Below are 23131 nucleotides of genomic sequence, written 5' to 3'. Positions count from 1 at the left end.
ATGCTTTCTATATTTATAATAGGAATATATAAATATGTACATGGAGATATGTACACAAGTTTTTATTGTCATATATGGTATTTTTCATTACATGTACAGTAAAGGTGCTTGAATTACACATCTGAAAGCTGGCAGAAGGCTGGAGAAAACGGAACCCTGCTCAGTGCCTAGAGGGCGCTGTAGAGACCCAGCAGCAGTGGGCAGGTCCGCCAGGGCTGGGGATGGGGGCTGGGTTTTGAGGGTCTGTGGGAGCTAAGCTGCAGGCAGGCCTGGGTCCCAGGCTGCAAGGTTTGGGCCAGGGCAAGTCTGGAAGCTTCCCTAGTCTGTGACATTAGAAATTTCTTCCTCTCTTGGAACCGAGGAAGGCTCCAGTCATTGCCATGGGCTGGAAAAGCCCCTTGGCTGGATTGGATCCCAGGGGAAGCTTGTGGAGGTAGGGTGGGCTCCCAATGGTCAGGGTAGAAGTGAGACAAGAAAGCCCTGGAGATGAGTGAGTAGCTCTTGCCAGAGAACAATAGAACTGTACGGCGATTAATTTAACATAAAGAAGAGCGACCCAAACAAAGCCAATCACAGAATCAAAAACTGTAAACCACAACACTCATCCATATATAAATTCAACTGATATGCACAGAACCAGTCTTGTTTCTATGTATGTTGTTTTTTTAAAAAATGGCACCATGTACAACAGCATGGAGCTTAGCCTGTGAAGGGGGCCGGCCAAGGGCTCGCTCAGGGCGCCCAGGCCACTTATAGCCACCATCACCCTCTCCCTGCTTGGAACATGGGCCAAGCGCTAACCCAGAAAGTGGGGTGGACGTGACCTCCGTCCCCTTTCTCTCCTCACTGGTTCCTATACCGGGGCCGGTGGGAGGGTGGTAGGAACAGATAAGGACCTCAGAGGACAGGGTTGTCTGCAGTCCTACAGGAGCCCGGAAAGAGACCATTGTCCCCTCTTCTCTGGGAAGACTCCTCTTGCCCCTCCCACAGAAGGCCAAGCAGGGGCATGGGGCTGAGCACAACCAGGTTTGCTGGGGTGCGGGTGCTAAGCCCGTGGACCCTGGGAGGAAGAGGTCCAAGACCAGGGGCCCCGGAGGGAGAGGAAACAGTGTGGGCATCTGGGCCTGGGATGGGGGTGATGACGGCAAAAGTGCCACCAGCCAGAGCCCCTGCCGAAGGGAGATGGCTCCTGCATGGGGCACGAGGCTCCTTTGGAGACGTTAAGTCCCAATCCTGAGTCTCCAGACAGACCCTGGCCTGACTTCTCCCGGCATCAAAGGGGCTGTGAATGTGCACATGCACGCCGTGTGTGGGTGTGAGCATGTGCACAGGCGGGGGTGTGCATGTGTCTGTGCTTCTGCTCACTCCAGGGTGAAAGTGCGGGGTCAGGGATGACTGTGGAGTCCGGACCAGCCCAGGTGGTTGGCATTTTGGCAAATCCAGACGGGGAGGAAGAGGGGTTAGGAACAGAGATTCCACAGCTAAATCAAAAGCGAGAGACAACTTGTACCAGAAATTAGGACACACAAGTGGGACCCTGTGGTCAACCTCCCCTCTCTGGGGCAGGATCAGGAAGGGAGAGTGGAATTGGGGGGCCAGTGTTTCTGTTTTACTAGGAAGAGTCCCGGCCTCTAAGTCCATGGGGCCAGCTACTCCCTGTCCGTCCCTCGCCTGACAAGGCTCATCCTCCAAGCCCTTTGCTCTGAGAGAAGTGGGAAGAAGGACGGTTGCCCAAGCCCCTCCTTGTACCCAAGCTATAGGTTTTAAACTGAGGCACAAGACACTGGGAGAGACGAATAGCGCTGAGGCTGGAACTCACCCCCCAGGCTTGGGGGACGTTCGGGGTCACTCTGGTTGGAGTTTCCCCCATCCGTCACCAGAGTGGCTCGTCCTGTCTCCACGTGGGATCTGGGGTGGATCCATGAGAATCTGAACAACACCTCTGTTGAGCCCAAGAACGTTCTGAAGTTCTGAGAATCCAACGGGAAGAAAAGTGATGACAAATACAGGACCCCGGGCACCGCCACTTGCTCAGGCTGACCTCAGCCTCCCTTCCCCTGACAGCCTGGACTCCTGTCTCCTCCAATACACACAGAGCTCTCTGGGGGGGAGAGGCTCCAGCCCCAGGCCTTGGAGAGCATCTCCCCTCTTGGACCTCCACTCACCTTGCTATTCCACCTGTGGAGGTGGGGATGCTAGAGACACTGCTCACCAGGGAAGTGGTATCTTTGAGCTGCTTCTCCGAGGCCACGCCCAGGACCTGCTTGGCCCACTTAATGCCCACTGAGCGCTTGCTGAATGCATAAAAGCAAAACGGGGAGCCTCCACTGGTAGGCCTGCTAGAGGCCAGCACAGGGAGCCCATAGAGACAAAGGCCAGGTTCCATGGGGGCGTGTGTGTGAGCTGAGGGTCAGCAACTGCTTCAAACTGCTCGTCCCACAGACAAGGTCATGGTCTCTGGGGAGGGTCTGTGTGGCTGAGGTGGCGGTGGGTGCTTTAAAAGTGCTCATCCACCTCCCATGCCCCTGTTGAAAGCCCTCTAAGCAAGCCGGCAGAGGGAGTAGCAATAACAGTGAACAGCCCCTGCAGCCAACAACTGGAGGACTTACATCTCAATTACACATCCCCAGGCCGTTTACACAACGGAGGAGGCTTTCTCTGTCAACATCACTAACAGGATTAAAACAGTGTCATTAAATCCTGTCATTAAATCCCCATGGCCCAGTGCTTCTCCCAGGGTGGGATCCGCCCTGGCTGGCGCCCAGCGGCCCAGAGGAGCTGGATCCAGGCAGAACGGAAGTGACCCTCACAAACTCACCTGTCTGGGCAGGGATGGGGGCTCACTAAAGAAAACATGTCAGGTCTTTGTTTTTTTGTTTTTTTAATTTTAAAGAGCCAAGATGGCCCAGAAAGACCACTGTCAGCCAGTGCCTTGCTTTCCTCCTCAGGAGCCCCAGGCCTTTGGGAGCCATCCTCCCGGTCCTGTGGATTCGGTGTCTCCTTTCGCTGGCCTCAGGGCTTGGTGTTTGAGTTTTCTTTCTGAGATGTGGGTCCCGTTCCTCCAGGGGGAAACGTTTCCCTGTGGCTTTCTTTCTGTACTCCCTGTTTGCCAGCTCCCTACAGCCCCTCAGCCCTGGTGGCGCCCAGACGAGGCTGAAGTCACTGCCGTGCCTCTGAGACGCGGTGGGTCAGGGACCAGAGCCCCTGGGCGGGGTCCTGCGTGTTGGGACCAGGCAGGTTTGCCTGCTTTCATCGAGGGAGCGCAGGTTTGAGGGCCACCCAGGATGGTGACAGCAGGGTGCCACCCTACTACTTCTGGGTGGGCCGGGCACTGACCCCGAGAGGACCCTCTCTTGGCGCCTCAGTTCTGACATCTGAAAACCACCCCACCCCCTCCCATCCCCGCACACTGATATTCCCCCGCCTCCAATTCCCCGGCAGGCTATCGGTAAGGGTCACAGGAGATGAAATGCACGCCACGGTGCCTGGCAAGGGCCCAGCATCTAGAGGCTGCCCTTGTCATTGGGGCTGACACGTGAGTCCGAGGCAGCAGAGAGAGGGCCTCGTGTCCCTTCCTTACCTTCCCTCAAGCGCAGCCAGAGGCTGGCTCCAAGGCCAGGCCTGCTGCTCGTCAGGCGGGGGCTGCGGGAGGGCTCCTGCTTGCAGCCTCAGCACCACGGCAGGCAGGAGGGGTGCCGGACCGGAGCCGGGAGCCATCCGCCCCTGTTGCTCCCCACGGGGACCCCGGCCTTCCCGGCCCGAAGTCTTGGCTTGGGCTCCGATCTTAAGGTCCAGGTCAGCTGTCTCCACTGTCCACAAGACACTCCCAGGCGGCCAGGTGGCTCATTCTTGCTCCAGGATCCTGCTCTGGCCCAAGGGAATTGCCACTGTGTTCCAAGTGTCATAATTAGGTTCTGGGAGTATCTCATTCACTGCGAAGTTCTCTGTGTGCCTGTGATCCCTGCCCCGAACACCCGTGGCCTAGGAATGTCCTACGGAATTCTGACTGACAAATGGCTGGACCTGAAATGCACCCTGGGGTTTCTGGACCATCACCCTTGTGCTGCACCACTGAGGTAAGCCCAGATCTGTCACCAGAGGGCTGTGTGTCAACCAAGGTCTCGCTGGCCAGAGAACTATGCTTTTCAGCTGGCTGGTGTTTCATAAATTACCTTTGGCCATCTAAAAGCCTGAGCGGCCAGCTCAGAGGACTAGCGGTACACCAGCCACTGTTCCTTATCTAATGATGACGATGATGCTGAGACCATGGTCTCACTCAGAGAGAAGCTATTTTGAGCTGATCCACCCGCCTGGCAATCCGCATAGACTCATTGTTCAGAAGACGGGCTGGGGTCCTCTTGGTTTCTTCTGCACGTCAGTTACCTGGAAAGGGGCTGCCTCTTGAGGCTGGTGTCTTCTCAAGCTTGGAGAAGCAGCCGCAGGTGAGGGGAGGATCTGGGGAACTGGGGGGTAGGAGGGGAGATGTCCTTCCAAGCACACAGACCCTGGCATGAAGCCATCCCACACTGGGACACATAGTGACACTTGACACTCAGGAAAACTCCACCTGTGTCTGAATGCGTCACTAAACACGAGACATAAATTGCTCTGTCTTCTCTACCTCCTCAGCAGCCACCCCTGGCCATGCCAGGAAAATAAGATCCACCCTCTCCCTGTGGGGGCAGTCCCCTCCTGACACCTGCTATCTCTCCGGCGTGTCAAGCAAACTCGGGGGAGCTGTTTGGGGTGACGGGCCGTGGGCTGGAGTTACTTCCCTCAGCTGGAGCTGTTTTGATCTGATTCTAGGGGAGGCTCTGGGCTCTGACGCCGCTTCCTCGAGAGCAGCCAGCCGCCAGCCTGCCCTCCTCTTGGCCTGGAGGCTGCTGTCTTCACACAGCAGAAGGTTCTGACTTTCTGCATAAAACCAGATCTGAGCCCACACCTTGAAAACACAGAGGCTTCCACATGTGAAAGAAGCAGCAAAGGCCCAGGTTGGGGCCGGGGAGAAAGGAGGGGGAAGACATAGACACTGCCAGGTGTCCAGAAAGTGCAACCCGGCCCCAGGCAGCTCATCAGAACTAAGGGGTAGGATCAGGCCAAGGAGGAGAGAACCCACCCCTGAGTCAGGGCCAGGGTGGGCTGGGGGAGCAAGTGGCTGGTAGGAATTCTGTCTCTCCCAGGATGCCGGTTTGCTCTCCAGGCCACAGGGACCCTGAGGTCCACTTCCCAGCAGGACTGTAATTAGAAAGCCCAGTGGATGGGGTGGGTGGGCCACTGCCCCAGGTGGAGGGTTGTAGGAACAGAGACTATGCAAGCAGCGGCTCGCAAAGGGGCTCACGGTGGAGCAAGGGACCTGTCCTGCGGCCGGCTCCCCAAGCCTTCCTGTCTAGCACGGGAAAAAAGGCCAGACAGACCACTCCTCCAGCCCTGGCCAAATTCTGACTGAGCCCCTGATGGATAGGAAATGCCCCTTGGAGAGAAACACACCCAATGGCACAAAGTCCAGTAAGGCCAAAAACTCGGCTTTGGGCCAGTCCCACATTCTAGCGATTCCTACATTAGAATGAAAATGAAAAGAAAACAGACATGTAAATGTCCACCTTGTCACTGTCATTTAGATCTCCGTTCTCTTAATTTCTGATTGATCTTGAATCAGACAGCTTCTGTTGACTCCGGCTCTGTAACAATCACTTACAGAGGCGTCTTAAAGAGCCTGACCGTCCCTTTGCAACAGGAGAAATCCCTGTGTAACACCAACAGTACCACCTGAATGCATCTGTTTGCAAGAAGGATTTTCAGAGAGAGGGCCAGCACCCCATACAGTTTTTTTTTCTTTTTCTTTTTTCACAATTCTAAAACCGCCAAAGCTCTCAAATGGTGAGTTTTCTCCCATAGCTTATTTAGTGGCAAAATCTGACCTGTACTGTGGTAAGGCTATTTACAGTTTTATTGATCCTAATTAGTCTGACTATTCACATGTTTCTCTGCAGAAATGGTCGCGCGTTTGATGGTGGTGCGCTGTCCAGACTCTGCCGGGCTGTAAGGAAATGTACGGCAAATATCTCTTATTCTCCTCCTCAGATGCAAAATTTGTCACGTCAGAGACCCATTCGGCCCCAAGGATTTCAGAAAAGGGAGTGTGGACCCCAAATGGTGTTAAGTATAATGGGGAAGGCTGCCCATGCAAGCCTGGGTTGGTAAATTTGTGAATGAACATCCGGCAATTCCAGCAGTTTCGCCCCGGGAATAGAGCCACTGCCCTCCTTCCCAGGGAAACAAAGGTCAAACACACCCAGGCCTGGAGATTTCAGGGGCGAGGAGGTGAGGGCTGCGATTAGGGTCAGCAGACACCTGCGGGGATCCGTCCCCCTGACAGCTGAGGGCACAGCAGGCCTTTCCACACTGGGCTGGAGTCTGTCCATCCTCACACCCGCTGCCCCCAGGAGACCAATCTGGCAGCGGCTGGGCACCCGGAGGAGGTGTCCGCTGCAGTCCTGCCCCTTGACGAGCCCTGCTCGTCTGGACGGGGCCACTGCTGCCTGGACTGGCGGCCCCTCGCGCCCTCGCAGTGGGCAGCGGGTGACGCGAAGCGGGCCGGGCCGGGGCGCTCCTGCCTCTCTCTAGGCATTCCCATCTCCATCCCACTCCCCACCCAACCCAGATGCCCTGTGTGTCTGCACTACAGGGCTGTCTGGAGCAGCGGGAGGAGCTGGTAGCCCTTAGAGCCTGCTGAGAAAAGCAGATGCGTTTTCAAAATAAATAATATTTTTAAGTCCCCTCTTTCCACTTCAAACCCGGGAAGCGGCAGAAGACAACGTGTGAAGACCCCGTGCCCGCCTCTGCCTGACGTGGCCCTCCTGGACACCGGGCTTCTCAGTGGCTCGCCCGGGCTCACAGCTGCTGTGGGATGCCCTGCTCCTTGTAGCCTGTAAGGAAGAAGCAGAGGAGAGATGGTCAGACACCCACATCCCTCAGCACTTCTCCAGGCGGTGCCCCCAGACAAGAATATGCTAGAACTTATTCACACAGAGGTGTAAATGACTGCCAAGGTCATTGGCTTTTAATGGGAAACAAAGGGATGAATGGAGAACAGTGGCTCTTTGGGTTTAGTGGGGGATATATGAGAGGAGGGTGTCTGCTGCAGATCTGGTGGGGCTTGGAAGGTTATCACTGTGCTCCTGAATCCACACCCCTGAAGCTACTGCACAAAAGTGGCCGCAGCAGACTGGCCTGCTGTGATTTCCCAATGCGGAGCCTTGGGAGAAGGTACCAGGCCGGCTTCCCCAAGTGATGGGCATCTGGTACATGTGGACCGAGAGGAGGAAAGAATTAAAAAGGAAGACAGCGTACAGCAGGCGGGAGCCAAGCGTGCGTGCTCCATCAGCTGGACGTCTCTGGCACAGGCCAAGGCGACTGATGGCTTCGAGCCTTTAAAGCCTTGGTGATGATTACGAGGACATGGGAAAAAATTGACCATTGTTGATATCAAGGAACTGATGCTAGTTTATTTGAGCATGAAAGGGTATTGTGGTTTTGTTTGTTTCTTTTTTTTTTTTAAAGACATCTACTGAAATATTTAAGGGTGACATTATAAGTCTGGAATTTGCTGAGCGGTTACCCCTGTTAGCTGGTAACTCAGCCCACAGAGGAGCATCAGGGGACTTACATGTAGTTTTTCTCTTTATTTACCAGATATTCATCAGATTTAGGTGTTCAGGGTAGAGGAAGATGTAGGGAGTAATAGATGAAACCAGAGTGGCCATGAGCGGATAATGGTTAAAGCCAATATGCGCGTTTAGGGTCTCATTGTACTAGACCTTCTACTTGTGTCTGTGTTTAATTAAACATTGTCCAAAATAAAAAAAAAAAAGAAGCTTCTGAAAATAGAAGCTTGTTGACCAATTGGGAGCGGGGGTGTTTGTGTGCATTGGGGGTGCGGGGCAGGGCAGTGAAGGGGAGGCCCCAGACAGCCCAGGCATGAGGCCTGTCATCCCCCAACAGACTCACCTTGGGAAACTTTGGAGCAACACAGGGGTATGAGGCAGCATGAGGAGGAGGAGAAAAAGAGAAAGAGAAAACAGTCTGAAAACAGAGGCCAGAGGGACTGCCTGAAATATAAAAAGAGGGAGAATGCACAGTGGGGCCCAGGAGATGGAAGCGGGCTGTGGCCAGTATTTACGGTGACCAGCCACTGCGGCCAGCGGCCAGCCCCAGCAGGCGTGTGGACTTGGCTGCAGGAGCGCACAGAGAGCGTGCTCCCCTCCCTGGGGGTCACACTCGGTGAGACACTGCCAAGAAGCTCTCTCCCCTTCCCTCCATATCTCAGCCAAGGCCGCTCTTCTGCTCACCTCCTGCCCCTCACTCTTCTTCCACCCCCAACCCATGTTTGTCTTGAGATGAATTCTGGATGGACCCCAAGAGGGACGGGTACAGGACAGGTTTAACTGTGACAGCCTAAAGATGTTGAAGTGACCCATCCTGGCCCCAGCCCAGCTCTGTCTGAGCCACGGGGTTCGCCTTTTATGTGGACAGGAGCCACATATATAAAACCTATTGCTTTGGGAAAGACCCAGGTGGGGGATGGCAAACAGACTTTATCTTGCAGACATCTTGGATCCATTGATAGTGACTGCCTGAAGTCCTGTGTTAAGAACATGTAAGACTATTCAGCAGGAAGTGTCATGATTGATTAGCCATGTCTGTCATGGGTATGGCAGTAGAAAGAGGCTCTCGTACAACTACCAAATATTTATTGACCCACAACCAATACAGGCTGTTGTTGACTGTTATTTGTTATTATTAATATAAATAGAGCAGCGGCCTTATAAGTTCCTGATTTTAACTTTTACTTTGATCTATATCTCTCTGATTCCCCTCTTAGGAGGTTTTTCTTGATGGTACATTTCTTGATGACACCCCAGGCAATGCCAGGTAAAAAAAATCACCCTGTATTGTTATAATTGAAAACTTCCCTTCCTCTTCACAGGATGGGGCTGGAGTGACACCAGAAAGGACAGCCCCTTATCCAACTACCTACCAGGACAAATAAGTCAATTGTGGCTATTCTCGTCTACGTAGTCATCCTGGGATACACACACTCCATTGTTGCTCGGGGCAGTTCCAGCCCACAGCACCAGCTCAACAGTGGCAATTACTCATCCTTTGAGGGTGGGCTTACTTTTTGGAGGAGGGGCAAAGGCACCCCTTGCTGAGATGGGTGAGCAAGTCTGGTGGCCAGGTGGGGTAAGTGGGTAGCGGTGAGGTGTGTTGGGTTTTCTGGTGCAGCCCTCAAGTGCATACCCCAAACAGTGTTCTAAAAAGTCTGACACAAAGACAGCATGCCTGGAACCAAGGAGGTGACCTACAGTGAAAGCTTGGATGGGGGGGGAAGAGGGTAGGAAGGGTGGGGAGGTGGGTTCCAGCACTTGATTAGCCTGCAGCCCAAATATGGCCCCGACACCAGCCACAGAAGAGGGATTTCTACTGAGTCAACAGCTAGGGTGATGGAAGGTGAGGAAGTGACAGGTCCCCATCTGCCCTTCTCGGGTCTCTGTTTTCTCCTCTAGGAGGTGATAAGGGGAGTTCTTGAAGCTATCTCTAAGATCCAGACCCTGTGGGTCCTGGTATCAAGCATGACCAAAAAAAAAGAATACCAGAAAGCTCTAGGGATCAGATTAGGCACCAACACATTTATTGAGACCCATCCTGTGACACAGGCTTGTGCCGCTGTAACAGGAAATTTCCTTACTGACATGCCCCAGTGCCTGGCCAGACAGTTGTGTGATGAGGAGATGATGCAGTAAGAGGGGTCGGGGCTCATACTGGGTGGAGACGGGGCAGCCGTCACAGGCTGTCCATCTGCCGCTGAGGAAGCCTCTGAGAGCAGAGGCCCCTTCCAGTTTCCAACTGGGACCAGGGTCTGGAGCTTACACAGGCCTCTCGGGAAGCACCCAACTCCCCTGGGAAATTGTCAGCCTTGGCTTCTCAGGACTCACGGGATGACAGCCAGCACTTCTGTCCAATTAGCGATGCTCTGCACCCCTCCCCACAAACGCAAGTGGTCCGTGGACAGGCCCGTGGGGCAAGGCTCCCATGAGGGGCCTGCCTTGGTCTCTGCCTGCTCTGCCCACTCACCGACGTCCTCCCTGACAGCAGCCCCTGCCCCGAGAGCTGCTCTCCCCAGCAAGGAAGGACTGTCTTCTGACTGCTCCTCAGCTTCTGCCTGCCCAGTGTCCCCCTCCCTCTTCTCTGGCTGCCCCTGTCTCCCAGCTCTAACTCTGGGATGCCCTGGCAGTCCAGCATCGCAGGCAGTGGGGGGAGCTGCTTCCAAGCAGCCTGTCTGACCAATCTACGGGCTCTGCCGAGCTCACTCAGGCTCAGGGACCTGCATTTTCTCCGGCCTGGTGGCTTAATTGGTCACTGACCCGAGCCTTGCTGGGCCCTGGCATCTGTGTGTGCCCTGAATCTGGGATCCTCACAGGATCCTGAACTCAGACTGGGTCAACTAGGAATCATTCTAGATCATTCTAGAGCCCCCGACCCCTGGGCTTCCCCTCCTGCTTCTGCTGTCCTTACCTGGCACAGCTCACCTCTGGCACTGACATTCCACCTGCCAATGGTTTTGTCAGGTGTAGGACACAGTAGGAGCGTGGGGTGCGGGGAGAAGGGCAAAGGGCCTGAGGAGACGTGGTCCTTGTTAGTGAGGAACTGAGGCCTAATGAGGTAGACAGAACGTGTGACAATACAGGGAGGGACATGCACAGGGGCACAGGGTGATGAGCGCGGCTGCTTAAAATAGGTGTCTGTTTTAAGATCTCACTAGGTTATTTTTAAAATGTTAATCAAGTCTCCTCTGGTAGTTTTGTGTCGGGATCAAGTTTGTGTTAAGTGACTGGTGAAGGTCCACTGCAGACAAATTAGGAAGAGCAAGGCTTTAGCATCAAGGAACAAAGAGCTTAGTTTAAAAGAAGTTGAAATGATGCTGTTCTAGTTGTAAAAAAACAGTTACAGTGTTTCCTGAGGGCAAACATACCCAGTGGCCTTTTCCTTCTTTCTGGAAATGGCATGATGGAGGCACAGGGGATCTGAGCTCACGCGGGCCACACCCCCGCTACCATGGTTGTCAGCCGGGCTGTTTCTGAGCTGAACGGGGGCTCCCTCCCTCCCTGATTCACGCCCTTCCCCTCCGGCTCAGGTGTCTCAGATTCCCTGCAGGCCTCGGGGCTGGGCGTGCGGGGAGGGTCCCGGAGCCAGGCGGCCACGGGCCCTAGTGAGCAGGACACAGGTGAGCCCTGGGAGGAGAAGCGGGCCCAGGTGTGCAGATCGCCCTGCGCAGCCCCCATGCCCCGAAGGATCGCAAACGCCCAGACCACCCTGGGCCCTGCCCCTCCTCCAGCCCTGCTCCCCGCCTGCCGGCCCCGCTCCAGTGCCTCCGGGAGGGGTGGCGCCAGCGGCTACTCACTGGCGAGGATGACCATGTCCATGCCCCAGAAGATGCTCATGATCCAGCCCACCATGACGATGGCCGTGAGCATCTGGATGAGGGCCGCAGCGATGTTCAGCCAGAAGACGCAGCACACGTGCCTGTCCGGGAGGTCAGTGCGGGCACCACACAGCACGGTGAAGGCCGAGACGAACGTCCCTGTGAGAGGCCGGAGGGGACAGCCTTCTGAGGCCGCTGGGAGACACAGCGGCACGTGTGCTCATCACTAGCCTGGGGCCCAGCGGTTCGCCCTCCGGCAGCTCCGAGAGAGCGGCCTGTGTGGCACCTTCCCGCTCAGACCACCTCTGCTGCCCGTACTGGAGATGCCAATGTACCAGCCTGGAGGAGGCATGGCCTGGGGATGCCAAGGACCCAGCACAGTCCTGGGGCCTCTGGGGGAACACAGATGTCACATGACAATCGGGCCCTGCCATTAAGGAGCAACGGTGCAGCCACTTGCAAGGACAACAGACAGTGGGTGGAAAGGGCACCAACCTCATGTGGCAAAGATCCTTAGGGCCTAAGAGTTCAGAGGTAGGAGCTGCTGCCACTGAGGTGACACGGAAGCCACCCACAGCGTAAATTCAGGAAATGACCCCCAGCACACACGCTGATTGCGGGTGCCAGCAGAGGGGAGAGAGGCCAGGGCATATCTCCCAGAACCCTTCCCTGAGGGGACGCCCCCAAGCACCCCAGACCTGAAAGGGGAAGGACAGAGAGCCCGAGATTTACTGAGCAGCCACAAGGCACAGAGCAACGTGGTGGGTGTGTCCACGGTCTTTACCTCGTCCCAAACGTCCCAGAGCCCTGCGGGTAATATTGCTACATTTACTGACATTTCTCTCCAGCCAGGCTTTTTTCTACACAGGCTCTGAGCCCCTCAGTGACCCTGCAAGGCAACTGGCCTTCCTTCTATTTGTATGAGTTTCCTATGGCTGTTGTAACAAGTTACCACAAACTTAGTGGCTTAAAACAACACAATTCTGGAGATAAGAAGTCTGAAGTGGGTCCTCAGGGCTGGGTCCTTTCTGGAGGCTCTGGGGGACAGTTGGTTTCCTGGCCTTTTCCAGCTTCTTGAGGCTGCCTGCATTCCTTGGCTCGTGGCTGTGTCATCACAGCCAGGAGCTGCACATCTCTCCTCTCTGACCTCAGCTTCCATCCTTACATCTTCTCTCTCTGACTCTGATCCTCCTGTCTCCCTCTTATAAGGACCCCTGTGATTACATTGGGCCCACCGGATAATCCAGGGTAATTCCCACGTTTTAAGATCCTTAACTTAGTCACATCTGCAAAGTCCTTTTTACCATGTAAGGTACCATATTTGCAGGTTCTGGGGACCAGGGTATGGACATCTTCAGGGTGGGGGGACATCCTTCTGCCCACCACACTATCTTACATATTGTATTAAGCAGGTGTTTCTGATGCTTTGCTATCTGGGGCCTTGCTGATCCTGGAGAGACCCCCTCCCAGAGCTAGCCAAGTCCTAGAGGTACTAAATGACTTTCTTACGCAAGCCAACCGATCCAAAGCCCACACCCAAACTCCTCCTTTATGGACTCTCACACTCTGGGTGATTCCCCCCTACCCTAATCACCCAGAGCCAGGTACCAGACCACTAGGGCAGCCCCTACACGCCAGAGACCACTGAAATGATTCAAACTAGCCAATCCTAAACCTGCTTACTCTGTTTTGCCGTTCCTTCTCATGGAAACCACAGTAAAGGCTCCTCCCCACGTTTTCCCCTCACTCCCTCTGCCTCCTAACTGTGCCTTCCTCATTCGCCACCCCCAAAGTGCGGTGTGCCCCCTCCTCTTAGGAACTGTGAGTAACAAACTATCTTTCCTGCAAACTATTATATATAGAATGGATAAACCACAAGGTCCTACTGTAGAGCACAGAAAACTGTATTCAGTATCCTGTGATAAACTATAATGGAAAAGACTATGAAAAAGAACATATATATGTATAACTGAATCACTTTGCTGTACACCAGAAATTAATACAACATTGTAAATCAACTATACTTCAATAAAAGAGGAATGTTAAAGAGAAAAAAAACTGTCTTTTCAGTGGCCATAGTTTCCTGATCTGTTGGCCTCACCATACCTAACTAGTAATACAATCTACATTTTAAAGCACGCACACACACACAATCAAGAATTAAGTATCTTGCCCAAGGTCACACTCACAGGTGGGCATTGACCCCACCGCTGTCTGATGCTGATGGCCATGCTCTGTCATCCTGACCTCACAGGTGGAGTGACGTGGGAAAGCAGGTCCAGACGAGAATGCAAGCCACTTGGGAAATCAGCCCGTGATTCTCATGTTCCTACTTCTCATACTTTCTGCTCCTTGAGGAAACTGCTCGGCAGGCAGGGGTCGGGGTGGACGGAGTTGGGGGAGCTTTGATTTCCCTCCCTCTCTGCACCCTGGCTTCTGGCCCTTCTTTGCCCAAACTTGGTGGCTCCTACTGGCTTCCTAATGTGGCCTTTCCCTCAGCCCACACACTCGTGCCTCAGATCCAAGGCCGACCCCTGAGTCCACCAGGCTGATTTCTGATCCCAACCCTGCCCCGTCCTCCTCCTCATCCGAACAACTGCCACTGCTTGTGAGTGCTTCTGCCTCCTGAGTTACTAAGAACTCCTCTGAGGTCCCAGGTGGCATCCCATGTACCTTTCTGCCCCCAGCCCAGCACAGTGCCTGGTGAACAGCAGGTGGGATACGGGGACCCAAAGAAATGCAACCAGTGTGACGTTCATCCTCAGACCACCTGCATCATCACCTGCAGTATTTGTTTAAAATGCAGATGCCTGGGTGTCCATCTGAAAGCTGGATGTCTAAGGGGTGGCCCAGGAATCTGCATTTCTAAGCAAGTTTCTCCTTCCACTCAAATAATGATAATGCTCACTAAAGTGTAATTACCAAGGGTTCAAGTTCAACCAAACAGATTCAAGATCAAGATTCAAGTCTAAACAGCCCCTCTGTGCTCCTGACACAGCACCAGGGGTGGCCCTCTGGGAGATTTGGGGAGGCAAATGCTGTTCTCCCACTCTCACCAAATGGACAGTCCGTTTTTGTTTTTTTTTTTGGTTTTTAAAATTTTATTTATTTATTTATTTTTGGCTGTGTTGGTCTTTGTTGCTGCGCACAGGCTTTCTCTAGTTGCAGAGAGCAGGGGCTACTCTTCGCTGCGGTGCGGGGGCTTCTCTTGTTGCAGAGCATGGGCTCTAGGCGTGCAGGCTCAGTAGTTGTGGCTCGCGGGCTCTAGAGCACAGGCTCAGTAGTTGTGGCGCATGGGCTTAGTTGCTCCGCGGCATGTGGGATCTTCCCAGACGAGGGCTCGAACCCGTGTTCCCTGCATTGGCAGGCGGATTCCTAACCACTGCGCCCCCATGGAAGTCCCGTGAATGGATTTATAACATAAAAACATCGTTTTAACCTATTCAACCAGAAATTTTAAAAATGATTTTAGCACCCTTTCATATGAAGAGGTGTTAATTACTTTAAATGAGTCTTCCGCTAAAGAACGAACCCTCTCCAGCAGCGACGGGTTAGCTCTAACTTATTGCATGAGCACCAACCACGAGCCCGTGCTGGGCCCTGGGAGTACAGAGTGCAGCAGGAGGTGGGGCTTGGCTGGGTCCCACGCCAGGAGCTCACATTCTGGTGGGGACACTGGGTCACAAAAGGAACAGTGACGAATCTTGTTTGGTTTATCAGGAAAGGCTTCACAGAAGAGAACATGAAGTGGGGAGAGGTCTGGAAAGCTGACGGGAAACAATCAAGGGGAGGAAGAGGGGAAGAGCATCCCAGAGATGACCCAGTGTGTCCGTCCGGAAGCTCAGAGGGTGGCAGGGGACTTTGAGGGCACAGGGAGCTGAGCATAGGGTGCGGCGTTCGGGGCAGGGATGAAGAACGGGGCTGGAGGCAGGCAGGGGTCAGACTGCAGAGGGCCCTGAAGGACTTGCTGTGGGGCCCGACTTCCTCTTCTAGGCAACACGCAGCCCCGGGAAGGGTTTCAATGGGGAATCACAGACCAGGGTTTTGACTCCCAAGGGGAGGACGGGGCAGAAGGGGTGAGGCAGAGGCTAGGAGATGAGATGAGGTGAGGTGGGCAGGGAGGCGTGGCAGCGGGGAGGGGAGGGGGAGAAGGACCCCCAGGAGGGGAGGGTGTCCCAGGGATTGGGGGACCTGCTGCATGTCGGGGAAGGGAGAAGGGGGCACATGTGGGTCTGGGTGTCTGGTTTCCCACACTGTGTGATGAGGGTAGAGCCACGATCCAGGTGTGGAGCCCAGCGAGGGTCGTGCCCACGGGCTGCTGAGCAGAGCCGAGCTGGAGACAGGGGCTGCGGGTAGCGCAGGTCACCAAAGCGAATGAGGTGAGGTCACCCGGGAGGGCATGGAATTCAAGGAAAGATCTCTGAAAGACCCAGGGGGACATTCAGAACACAAAGGGGACAGAGCAGGGCCGATCCGAGAGGTGAGGGAGAGTGTCCCAGAAACAGAGGCATCTCAGGGAAGAGAAGCTGGTGGACAGGGTCACTTACCGCAGAGATGGAGAAGGGACAGGTGGGTCCCGGGTCTGGTTAGGTCACCAGCAGCCTCAGAGGGGGGCTGAGAGGATGATGAGGAGGGAGCAGGATGTCAGAGGTTTGAGGGGAGAATGAAGTGAGGATTTCAGAACACAGGTGAGGACCACTCTCTCAAAAGTACTTGGGAGAAACTTCAGCTTGTCTGCCTGCTGAGGAGAAGCCGCCAGAGAGGGAAGAGGGTGAGGACATAACCAGATAGAGGGTAAGTGGGTGGCGAGGTTCTCGACAAGGTCAGAAGGTGAGGGGTGAAGGGGGGGTCTACAGCAGATTTCCCAAAGCGGTTTGCGCAGTAGAATTCTCCAACTGAGGTTCATGCAAATGCAGGTTGCAGAGCTGCACCCCCAGACCACCAAAGGCACAGTGACGCATCCAGGGATGGGTCCAGGGATTGCTTGTTTGAAAGGATGAAAGAAACAGTCCCCCAACTGATTCTAACTCACAATCAGGTTTGAGAATCCTTCTCCGAGGGGCGGAGAGACTGGCCTCCTGGATACAGAACCGGAAAACCACAGAACCTTGTAGGAAATTAGTCCGTGATTCCGGACTTTCACTGTGTCCCACAGCGTCCGCCACGTGACCCGGCGCTGAGTCAGGGAGATTACCCTCTGCAGCAGAGGCCAGGGGCCTGGCCATAATGTTTCTGGGGGTGTCAAGGCCAGGCCAACACTAATTGGCACTAAGGAAAAGGATGGTAATGAACTGAACTGTCAACCACCAAAATCAGTGTGCTATAAGACACCTGCAACTTAGGCATGGACATGTGCTTTGCGTGTCCTACAAGATCCTGAGGGAGAGAGGAGGGTGGGAGAAGCCTGAGGAGGACCCCACCCTCACCGCACAGAGATTTACAGCAAAGACCCCCAAGGACTTTGCAGCCATAGCCCTCTCTGGCCACCGTGGCTCTGCCGAGGTCACTGGCTTCCCCGAGGAGCTCAGGGCTCAGGCCCCAGGCGCAGGCAGTGGGGAGGGGAAAGCATCCCTCCACTTCCATCCTGGATATCCCAAAGGGTCCTGGGGGAGGACTCCTGGTTCCCCCCCCCTTCTGTCAGGCGCCAGAAGAGAAGCAGCGCAAAGTGGGCTGGCGGTCTCCCGTCAGGAGAGGGGCTGGCTCTGCTCCACAGGATGGAGCCTGGGGGCTGAAATCGTCCTTCATGAGCCCCGTCAGGTTCAGCTTGTCACATGACTCATGTGGGAGAAGTAGAAGGTTCTGGGCTCGAGGGGGTCTCTCAAGGCCTCTTGAACTCAGGGGGAGAAGGGCAGAGCTGTCCTCTGAAGAAGCTGCTCCCCAGAAAATGCGCTCCCCTGGGACGGAGACCAGTAAGTCCAGTTGGATCCCAGCCATCACCCGAAGCTGGCTCTGCGGTCATTAAGATGTGCTACTCGTCAGCGGCCGAGACTTACACCTGGACCCCCTCCATCATTCCTCCAGGGAGGGTTGGTTGAGCACAGCTCTCTTACCAGCACAACCTTGAATGTGAGCTTCGGGGGACGGGAAGGAAATGTAAGGGAAGGCTTGGCCTGGACCTCGCAGCCGATTTGGAAGGACAAGCCACACCATACAAAACACGTCCCCCTGCTGACTGTGTGTGTCCAGTTCAGAGCCATAATAAGATAAATGGAAGATCACGTTCAGGGTCAAACTCAGTCTATGAAATTTCAATTCTCAAACCTGGAGGTGGGGGCATAAGAAGCAATGGAGACTGTGCTAAAAATACACCTTCCTGGGCTACACCAACCTGAGATTGTAATTCAGTGGGTCTGGTCATCATCTTTTCATCATTGTGCAATCATGGAAATGGAAAAGGAAAGGAAAAAGAAGTGACTACAAGTTCACAAATGATTCTGGACAAAAGCCCTAGGAAGACAGAATCAGGAGGGTTTAAAAGTCCCCGTGACAGCCACTATGGAGAACAGTATGGAGGTTACTTAAAAAAATAAAAATAGAACTAACATATGACCCAGCAATCCCACTACTGGGCACATACCCAGAGAAAATCATAATTCAAAAAGACACATGCACCCCAATGTTCATTGCAACACTATTTACAATGGCCAGGACATGGAAGCAACCTAAATGTCCATCAACAGAGGAATGACTAAAGAAGATGTGGTACATATATACAATGGAATATTACTCAGCCATAAAAAGGAATGAAATTGGGTCATTTTTAGAGACGTGGATGGACCTAGAGACTGTCATACGGAGTGAAGTAAGTCAGAAAGAGAAAAACAGATGTTGTATATTAACACATATATGTTGAATTGAGAATAAATGGTATAGATGATCTTATTTGCAAAGCAGAAATAGAGACACAGATGTAGAGAACAAACGTATGGACACCAACAGAGGAAAGGGGAGGGGGTGGGATGAATTGGGAGATTGGGATTGACATATATACACTACTGACGCTACGTATAAAATAGATAAGCAATGAGAACCTACTGTATAGCTCAGGGAACTCTACTCAATGCTCTGTGGTACCTAAATGGGAAGGAAATCCATAAAAGAGGGGATATATGTATACGTATAGCTGATGCACTTTGCTGTACAGTGGAAACTAACACAACATTGCAAAGCAATACTCCAATAAAAATTATACTCCAGTAAAAATTTTTATACTCCAGTAAAAATTAATTAAAAATAAAATAAAAGTGCCTGTGGCCTAAGTAAGCCAGGGTCGGTCTGCAGAAGATAAGGTCTTGGTCCTGGATGGGGCTCTGCATGCTCCTTCTGTCATCCCGGCTCCTGTGGTTCTGATTTCTTAACAGACGGGGCAGAAAGGGGAGAGGCTTTTGGACACTGTGTGTTCACATGTGCTTGTGGGAAGGCACTGTCCGTTTTTTCAGCTTGATAACTCGAACAGAGTCTGAGGAGGCTGTACTAGGCGGTCAAGGAAGGCACGCCAGACCACTGCGAGCGGGACCTCGTGCGTCTCAGAGAACGAAGGGTATCGCTGTGAGCCAAAGGACAGTCAGCCCAAGGTCCAAGGCTGTGGAGGTCTGTGAGGACGACTGTGTCCTCATCCAGAAAGTGTTCTGTAGACCCAACACCATGCTTCTCATGTCCTGGCCAGCAAGGAACTTGCAAGAGGAGACAAATTATAAAACCAAGAGAGAACAGTGCAGGCAAAACATGGACAGTTCTAGTATTTTCGTCATCCTGACCACCCTCAACGTCTTCAAAACAAATCTGCCTTGTTTCTTCAAAACAAAGCTAACTGCATTCCTCAAGAACAAAACAAAAAGGCCACATACTTAATGGGAGAAGATATTTGCAAATGATATATCCGACATGGGGTTAACATCCAAAATATACAAAGAACTCATACAATTCTACATCAAAACAAAAACAAAAAAAAGAACACAACCCGATTTAAAATTGCACAGAGAAACTGAATAGACATTTTTCCAAAGAAGATACACAGATGACAATTTTCCAAAGAAGACATACAGATAACACATGAAAAGATGCTCAACATCAATAGTCCTCAGGGAAATGCAAATCAAAGCCACAATGAGATATCACCTCACATCTGTCAGAATGGCCATCAATAAAAGGCAACAAATAACAAGTGTGGGCGAGGATGTGGAGAAAAGGAAACCCCCATGCACTATTGGTGGGAATGTAAATGCAGCCACTGTGAAAAACAGTATGGACGTTCCTCAAAAAATTAAAAACAGAACTACCATACGATCCAGCAATCCCACTTCTGGGTATTTATCTGAAGAAAACGAAACACTAATTTGAAAAGGTATATGCTATGTTCATTGCAGCATTATTTTCAGTAGCCAAGGTAGAGAAGCAACCTGTGTCCATCAATAGATAAAAGGATAAAGAAGATGTGGTACGTGTATATATATATATATATATATATATATATATATATATATATATATATATATATATATATACACACAGTGGAATACTACTCAGCTATAAAAAAATAATGAAGTTTGCCATTTGCAACAACACGGATAAACCTAGAGGGAATTATGCTAAGTGAAATAAGTCAGACAGAGAAAGACAAATACCGTATGATTTCACTTATATGTAGAATCTAAAAAAAACCCAAAACAAATGAACAAACATAACAAAACAGAAACAGAGTCATAAACACATAAAACAGAGTCTGGTGGTTGCCAGAGGGGAAGGGGTGGGAGAGGAAAGAAATAGGTGAGGGAGATTAAGAGTTACAAACTTCCAGTTACAAAATAAATGAGTCATGGGTATGAAATGTACAGTGGGTAATACAGTCGATAATTATGTAATATCTTTGTATGGTGACAGATGGTAACTAGACTTATCATGATGATCATTTTGAAAGGTACAGAAATATCGAATCACTACGTGGTATAACAGTCACTAAAATAGTGGCATAGTACTATTATACTTCAAAAACAAATAAACAAACACAGTTGCAGAAAAAGAGATCAGATTTGTGGTTACCAGAGTCAGGGGATACAGGGAAGGGCAACTGGATGAAGGGGGTCAAAATGTACCAACTTGAGGTTAGTTATAAGATAAATCAGTACTATTTATGTAATGTAATGTACAACATGATAAATATGATAAACACTGCTCTATGTTATATATGAAAGCTGTTAAGAGAGTAAATCCTAAGAGTTCTCATCACAAGGGAAACATTTTTTCTATTTCTTTAATTTTGTATCTACATGAGATGACGGATGATCACCAAACCTACCGAGGCGATCATTTTATGATGTGTGTAAGTCAAACCATTATGCTGTACACCTTAAACTTATATAGTACCGTATGTCAATTATATCTCAATAAAACTGGAATAAAAATATATTAAAAAAATCTGCTAGTGTCTTTGCCCCATAGATCCTGGACCAGTGGCAAAAGGGTTTGTGAACTGTTCTCTCCATTCCAAACAGCACAAAGATCCCTAATGAGGTGGCAGCCCCCCATCAGAAGGCGGCTTAGAAGTGTTTGGTTGGAAGCTCATCATTTTAGTGCAGTAACTGGGGTTCTCTCCTGCTGTTAGCATCTCCTAGGGGCCGTTCTAGCCACCTCTGATCAATTAGAGACAAGAAAGTGAATTTATTATGACTTAAACCTTTCCAAAAATCAGTTTCATGGAAGAAAAATAATGAAGGGTGGACAGATGGACCTTCTGTGCCCCCAGTAAAGAGAAGGTGTAAGGTACCCAGGACCACTTCACCGTTAGCCCCAGCTGCTACCCCACACCCGGTGCCCTCTCTCCTCTCCCCTCTCCTTAGTCGGAAAGTACCAGGTCGGAGTACCCTCTCTGTATTCCTCCCTGGCCCTCAGGCAAATGCTGAGGAGTCACATGGGGACCCGAGGATTGAGGAGCTCGGACAAAGGCAGCCAGGAAGAAGCCTTCAGATGGATAAGGGGGGTTGCAAGGGAGACCTCGGCAGGTAACAGTCCTGGGTCGAGACCACAGCCACGGAGGGGCCTTAGATTTTCCAGCTGAAAAGGCTCCGTGGCTTAAAGGAAGGAGGACAGGGAGCCCCTCTGGCTGCCACTAATAAATCTGTCATCCTTCCTTGGAGGGCAGAGAAATGAGACCAGCTCCCTCCTCCGTCCCTCTTACTGCCTCCACCGTGACATGAGGCTGATTATCCCGCGGAGCGGCGGGTTGACTGGAGCTGATAATTAATTTTAATGGCACTGGGCATTGCATCAGCCTCCCTGTGGTTGTGAGCACATCTCCTCTGCCCTCAGCCTCCCTGCCACATCCTTGACGCGCTCCAATATGTGCCCCCAGCCCTAGACGAGCTGCAGGACAGAACTGGACACCTTAGGTGTCTCGGGGGCCCCAGAGAGGCCCCAAGATCTCCCCGGGATCTTAAGCCTGAGCAGAAATGTAACCACGTGGAATTTCTCAGTTCCCCAGTTCTGAGCCTTGTCAGGACAGATTCTGGCTCAAACGGCAGAGGGTAAACTGAGGAAGTGGCGATAGGACCAGGAGGGCGGCTATGTAATGACCAGGGCTAGGAGTGTCCCGGCCCTCAAGAATCTCACAGGATGGTGAGAGAGAAGAAGCCACGGAACACAACTTGTGTGGTCAGTCCTGGGGGACAGGGCAGAGGCAGGGTGACCCCACGTTACAAAGGGGGACTCTGGCGTCAGAATTCCGGCTGCCCCCCCAGAAGCCTAGACAAGTGACCTAACCTCTCTAGACCTCAGTTTCCCCATCTATGAAGTTAAGGTAATGATAGTAGCCTGCCTCATAGGGATGTGAGGACTGAATTTGTGCATGTAAGGTACTTGGAACACCCTCATGGGAGCAAGGGGAGGGCCCTCACCCCGACCAGGGAGACCCAGAGTCTTCCCCAGGAGGTAATGTTGGAGCAGAATCCTGAAGAATAAGGAGTTATTCTCAGTGAACATGAGTGAAACTGAAGATCTCCACGAATCCTGCTCTCCTAGCGGCTTGTAGCCAATGGGACTACTCTTCACTCCACCTTAAAACAAAGTTTACTACAATTGCTGAGTTCACTATGTCAGCCTCATGGAGCCGGAGGCTTGGTACGCATCATATGCCACGGTACCATGCAGCCAGTAAAAATTATAGTTATGATAACTACGCAGCAAGCCAGGCCAGTGCTTTAAGTGAAATTACAAAAATAGTATGTATACTGTGCAGAGGACTATTTAAAAAATATTTACGCTGTGGACAAGGATTGGAGTGTATCAAAGCAAAATGAGAACTGTTTTGCCATGGCAGAATTAGAGGTAGCTTTTTCTCTTTGTTCAAAAACAAATTCTCTTTTCAGTTAAAAAAAGTTTCAGGCACCTGTCAAGATCCAACTCTGCTGTCCGCCCAACAGCATCTTACTGGTGACAGAGAAAACCATGTGGCAGTCAAGCAAACTAGGGGACAGATGGCATGCAGACACCTGACACAGAAAATAAATGATGCCATGTGACCACGTAAGGGCTGTGACAAAATCCCCTGAACTTCCAGGAACACCTCTGGAATGCAGCCCCCAATCCTAGGGCGTCTTTCCCACTTAGGCAGGCAAAGCCAGGCTATCAAGCTAAATGGGAGGCTTGGGCTCACCT

The 23131-nt window shown here is 52.0% G+C and overlaps 1 protein-coding gene across 3 annotated transcripts in view; it reads right to left on the bottom strand.

Annotated features, from left to right (window-relative positions):
* Window positions 1-665: 665 nt before the first annotated feature.
* Window positions 666-23131, bottom strand: part of STUM (stum, mechanosensory transduction mediator homolog) — a 64796-nt gene continuing 42330 nt past the window's right edge. For 2 of the 3 annotated variants that reach the window (XM_082341813.1, XM_082341814.1), the window contains 2 exons: window positions 11462-11641; window positions 666-6926 (listed from right to left, as the gene is read on the bottom strand). In XM_082341813.1, coding sequence (XP_082197939.1) covers window positions 6892-6926; window positions 11462-11641 — 215 coding nt within the window. In that variant the 3' untranslated portion in view covers window positions 666-6891. The remainder of the gene's footprint in view (window positions 6927-11461; window positions 11642-23131) is intronic. The other variant, XR_014231509.1, reaches the window with a different exon arrangement.

This window comes from Balaenoptera borealis (assembly GCF_965194805.1).
Source record: "Balaenoptera borealis genome assembly, chromosome: 1".
Classification (NCBI taxonomy): Eukaryota; Metazoa; Chordata; class Mammalia; order Artiodactyla; family Balaenopteridae; genus Balaenoptera; species Balaenoptera borealis.
This window is presented reverse-complemented; position numbering and strand designations above follow the sequence as displayed.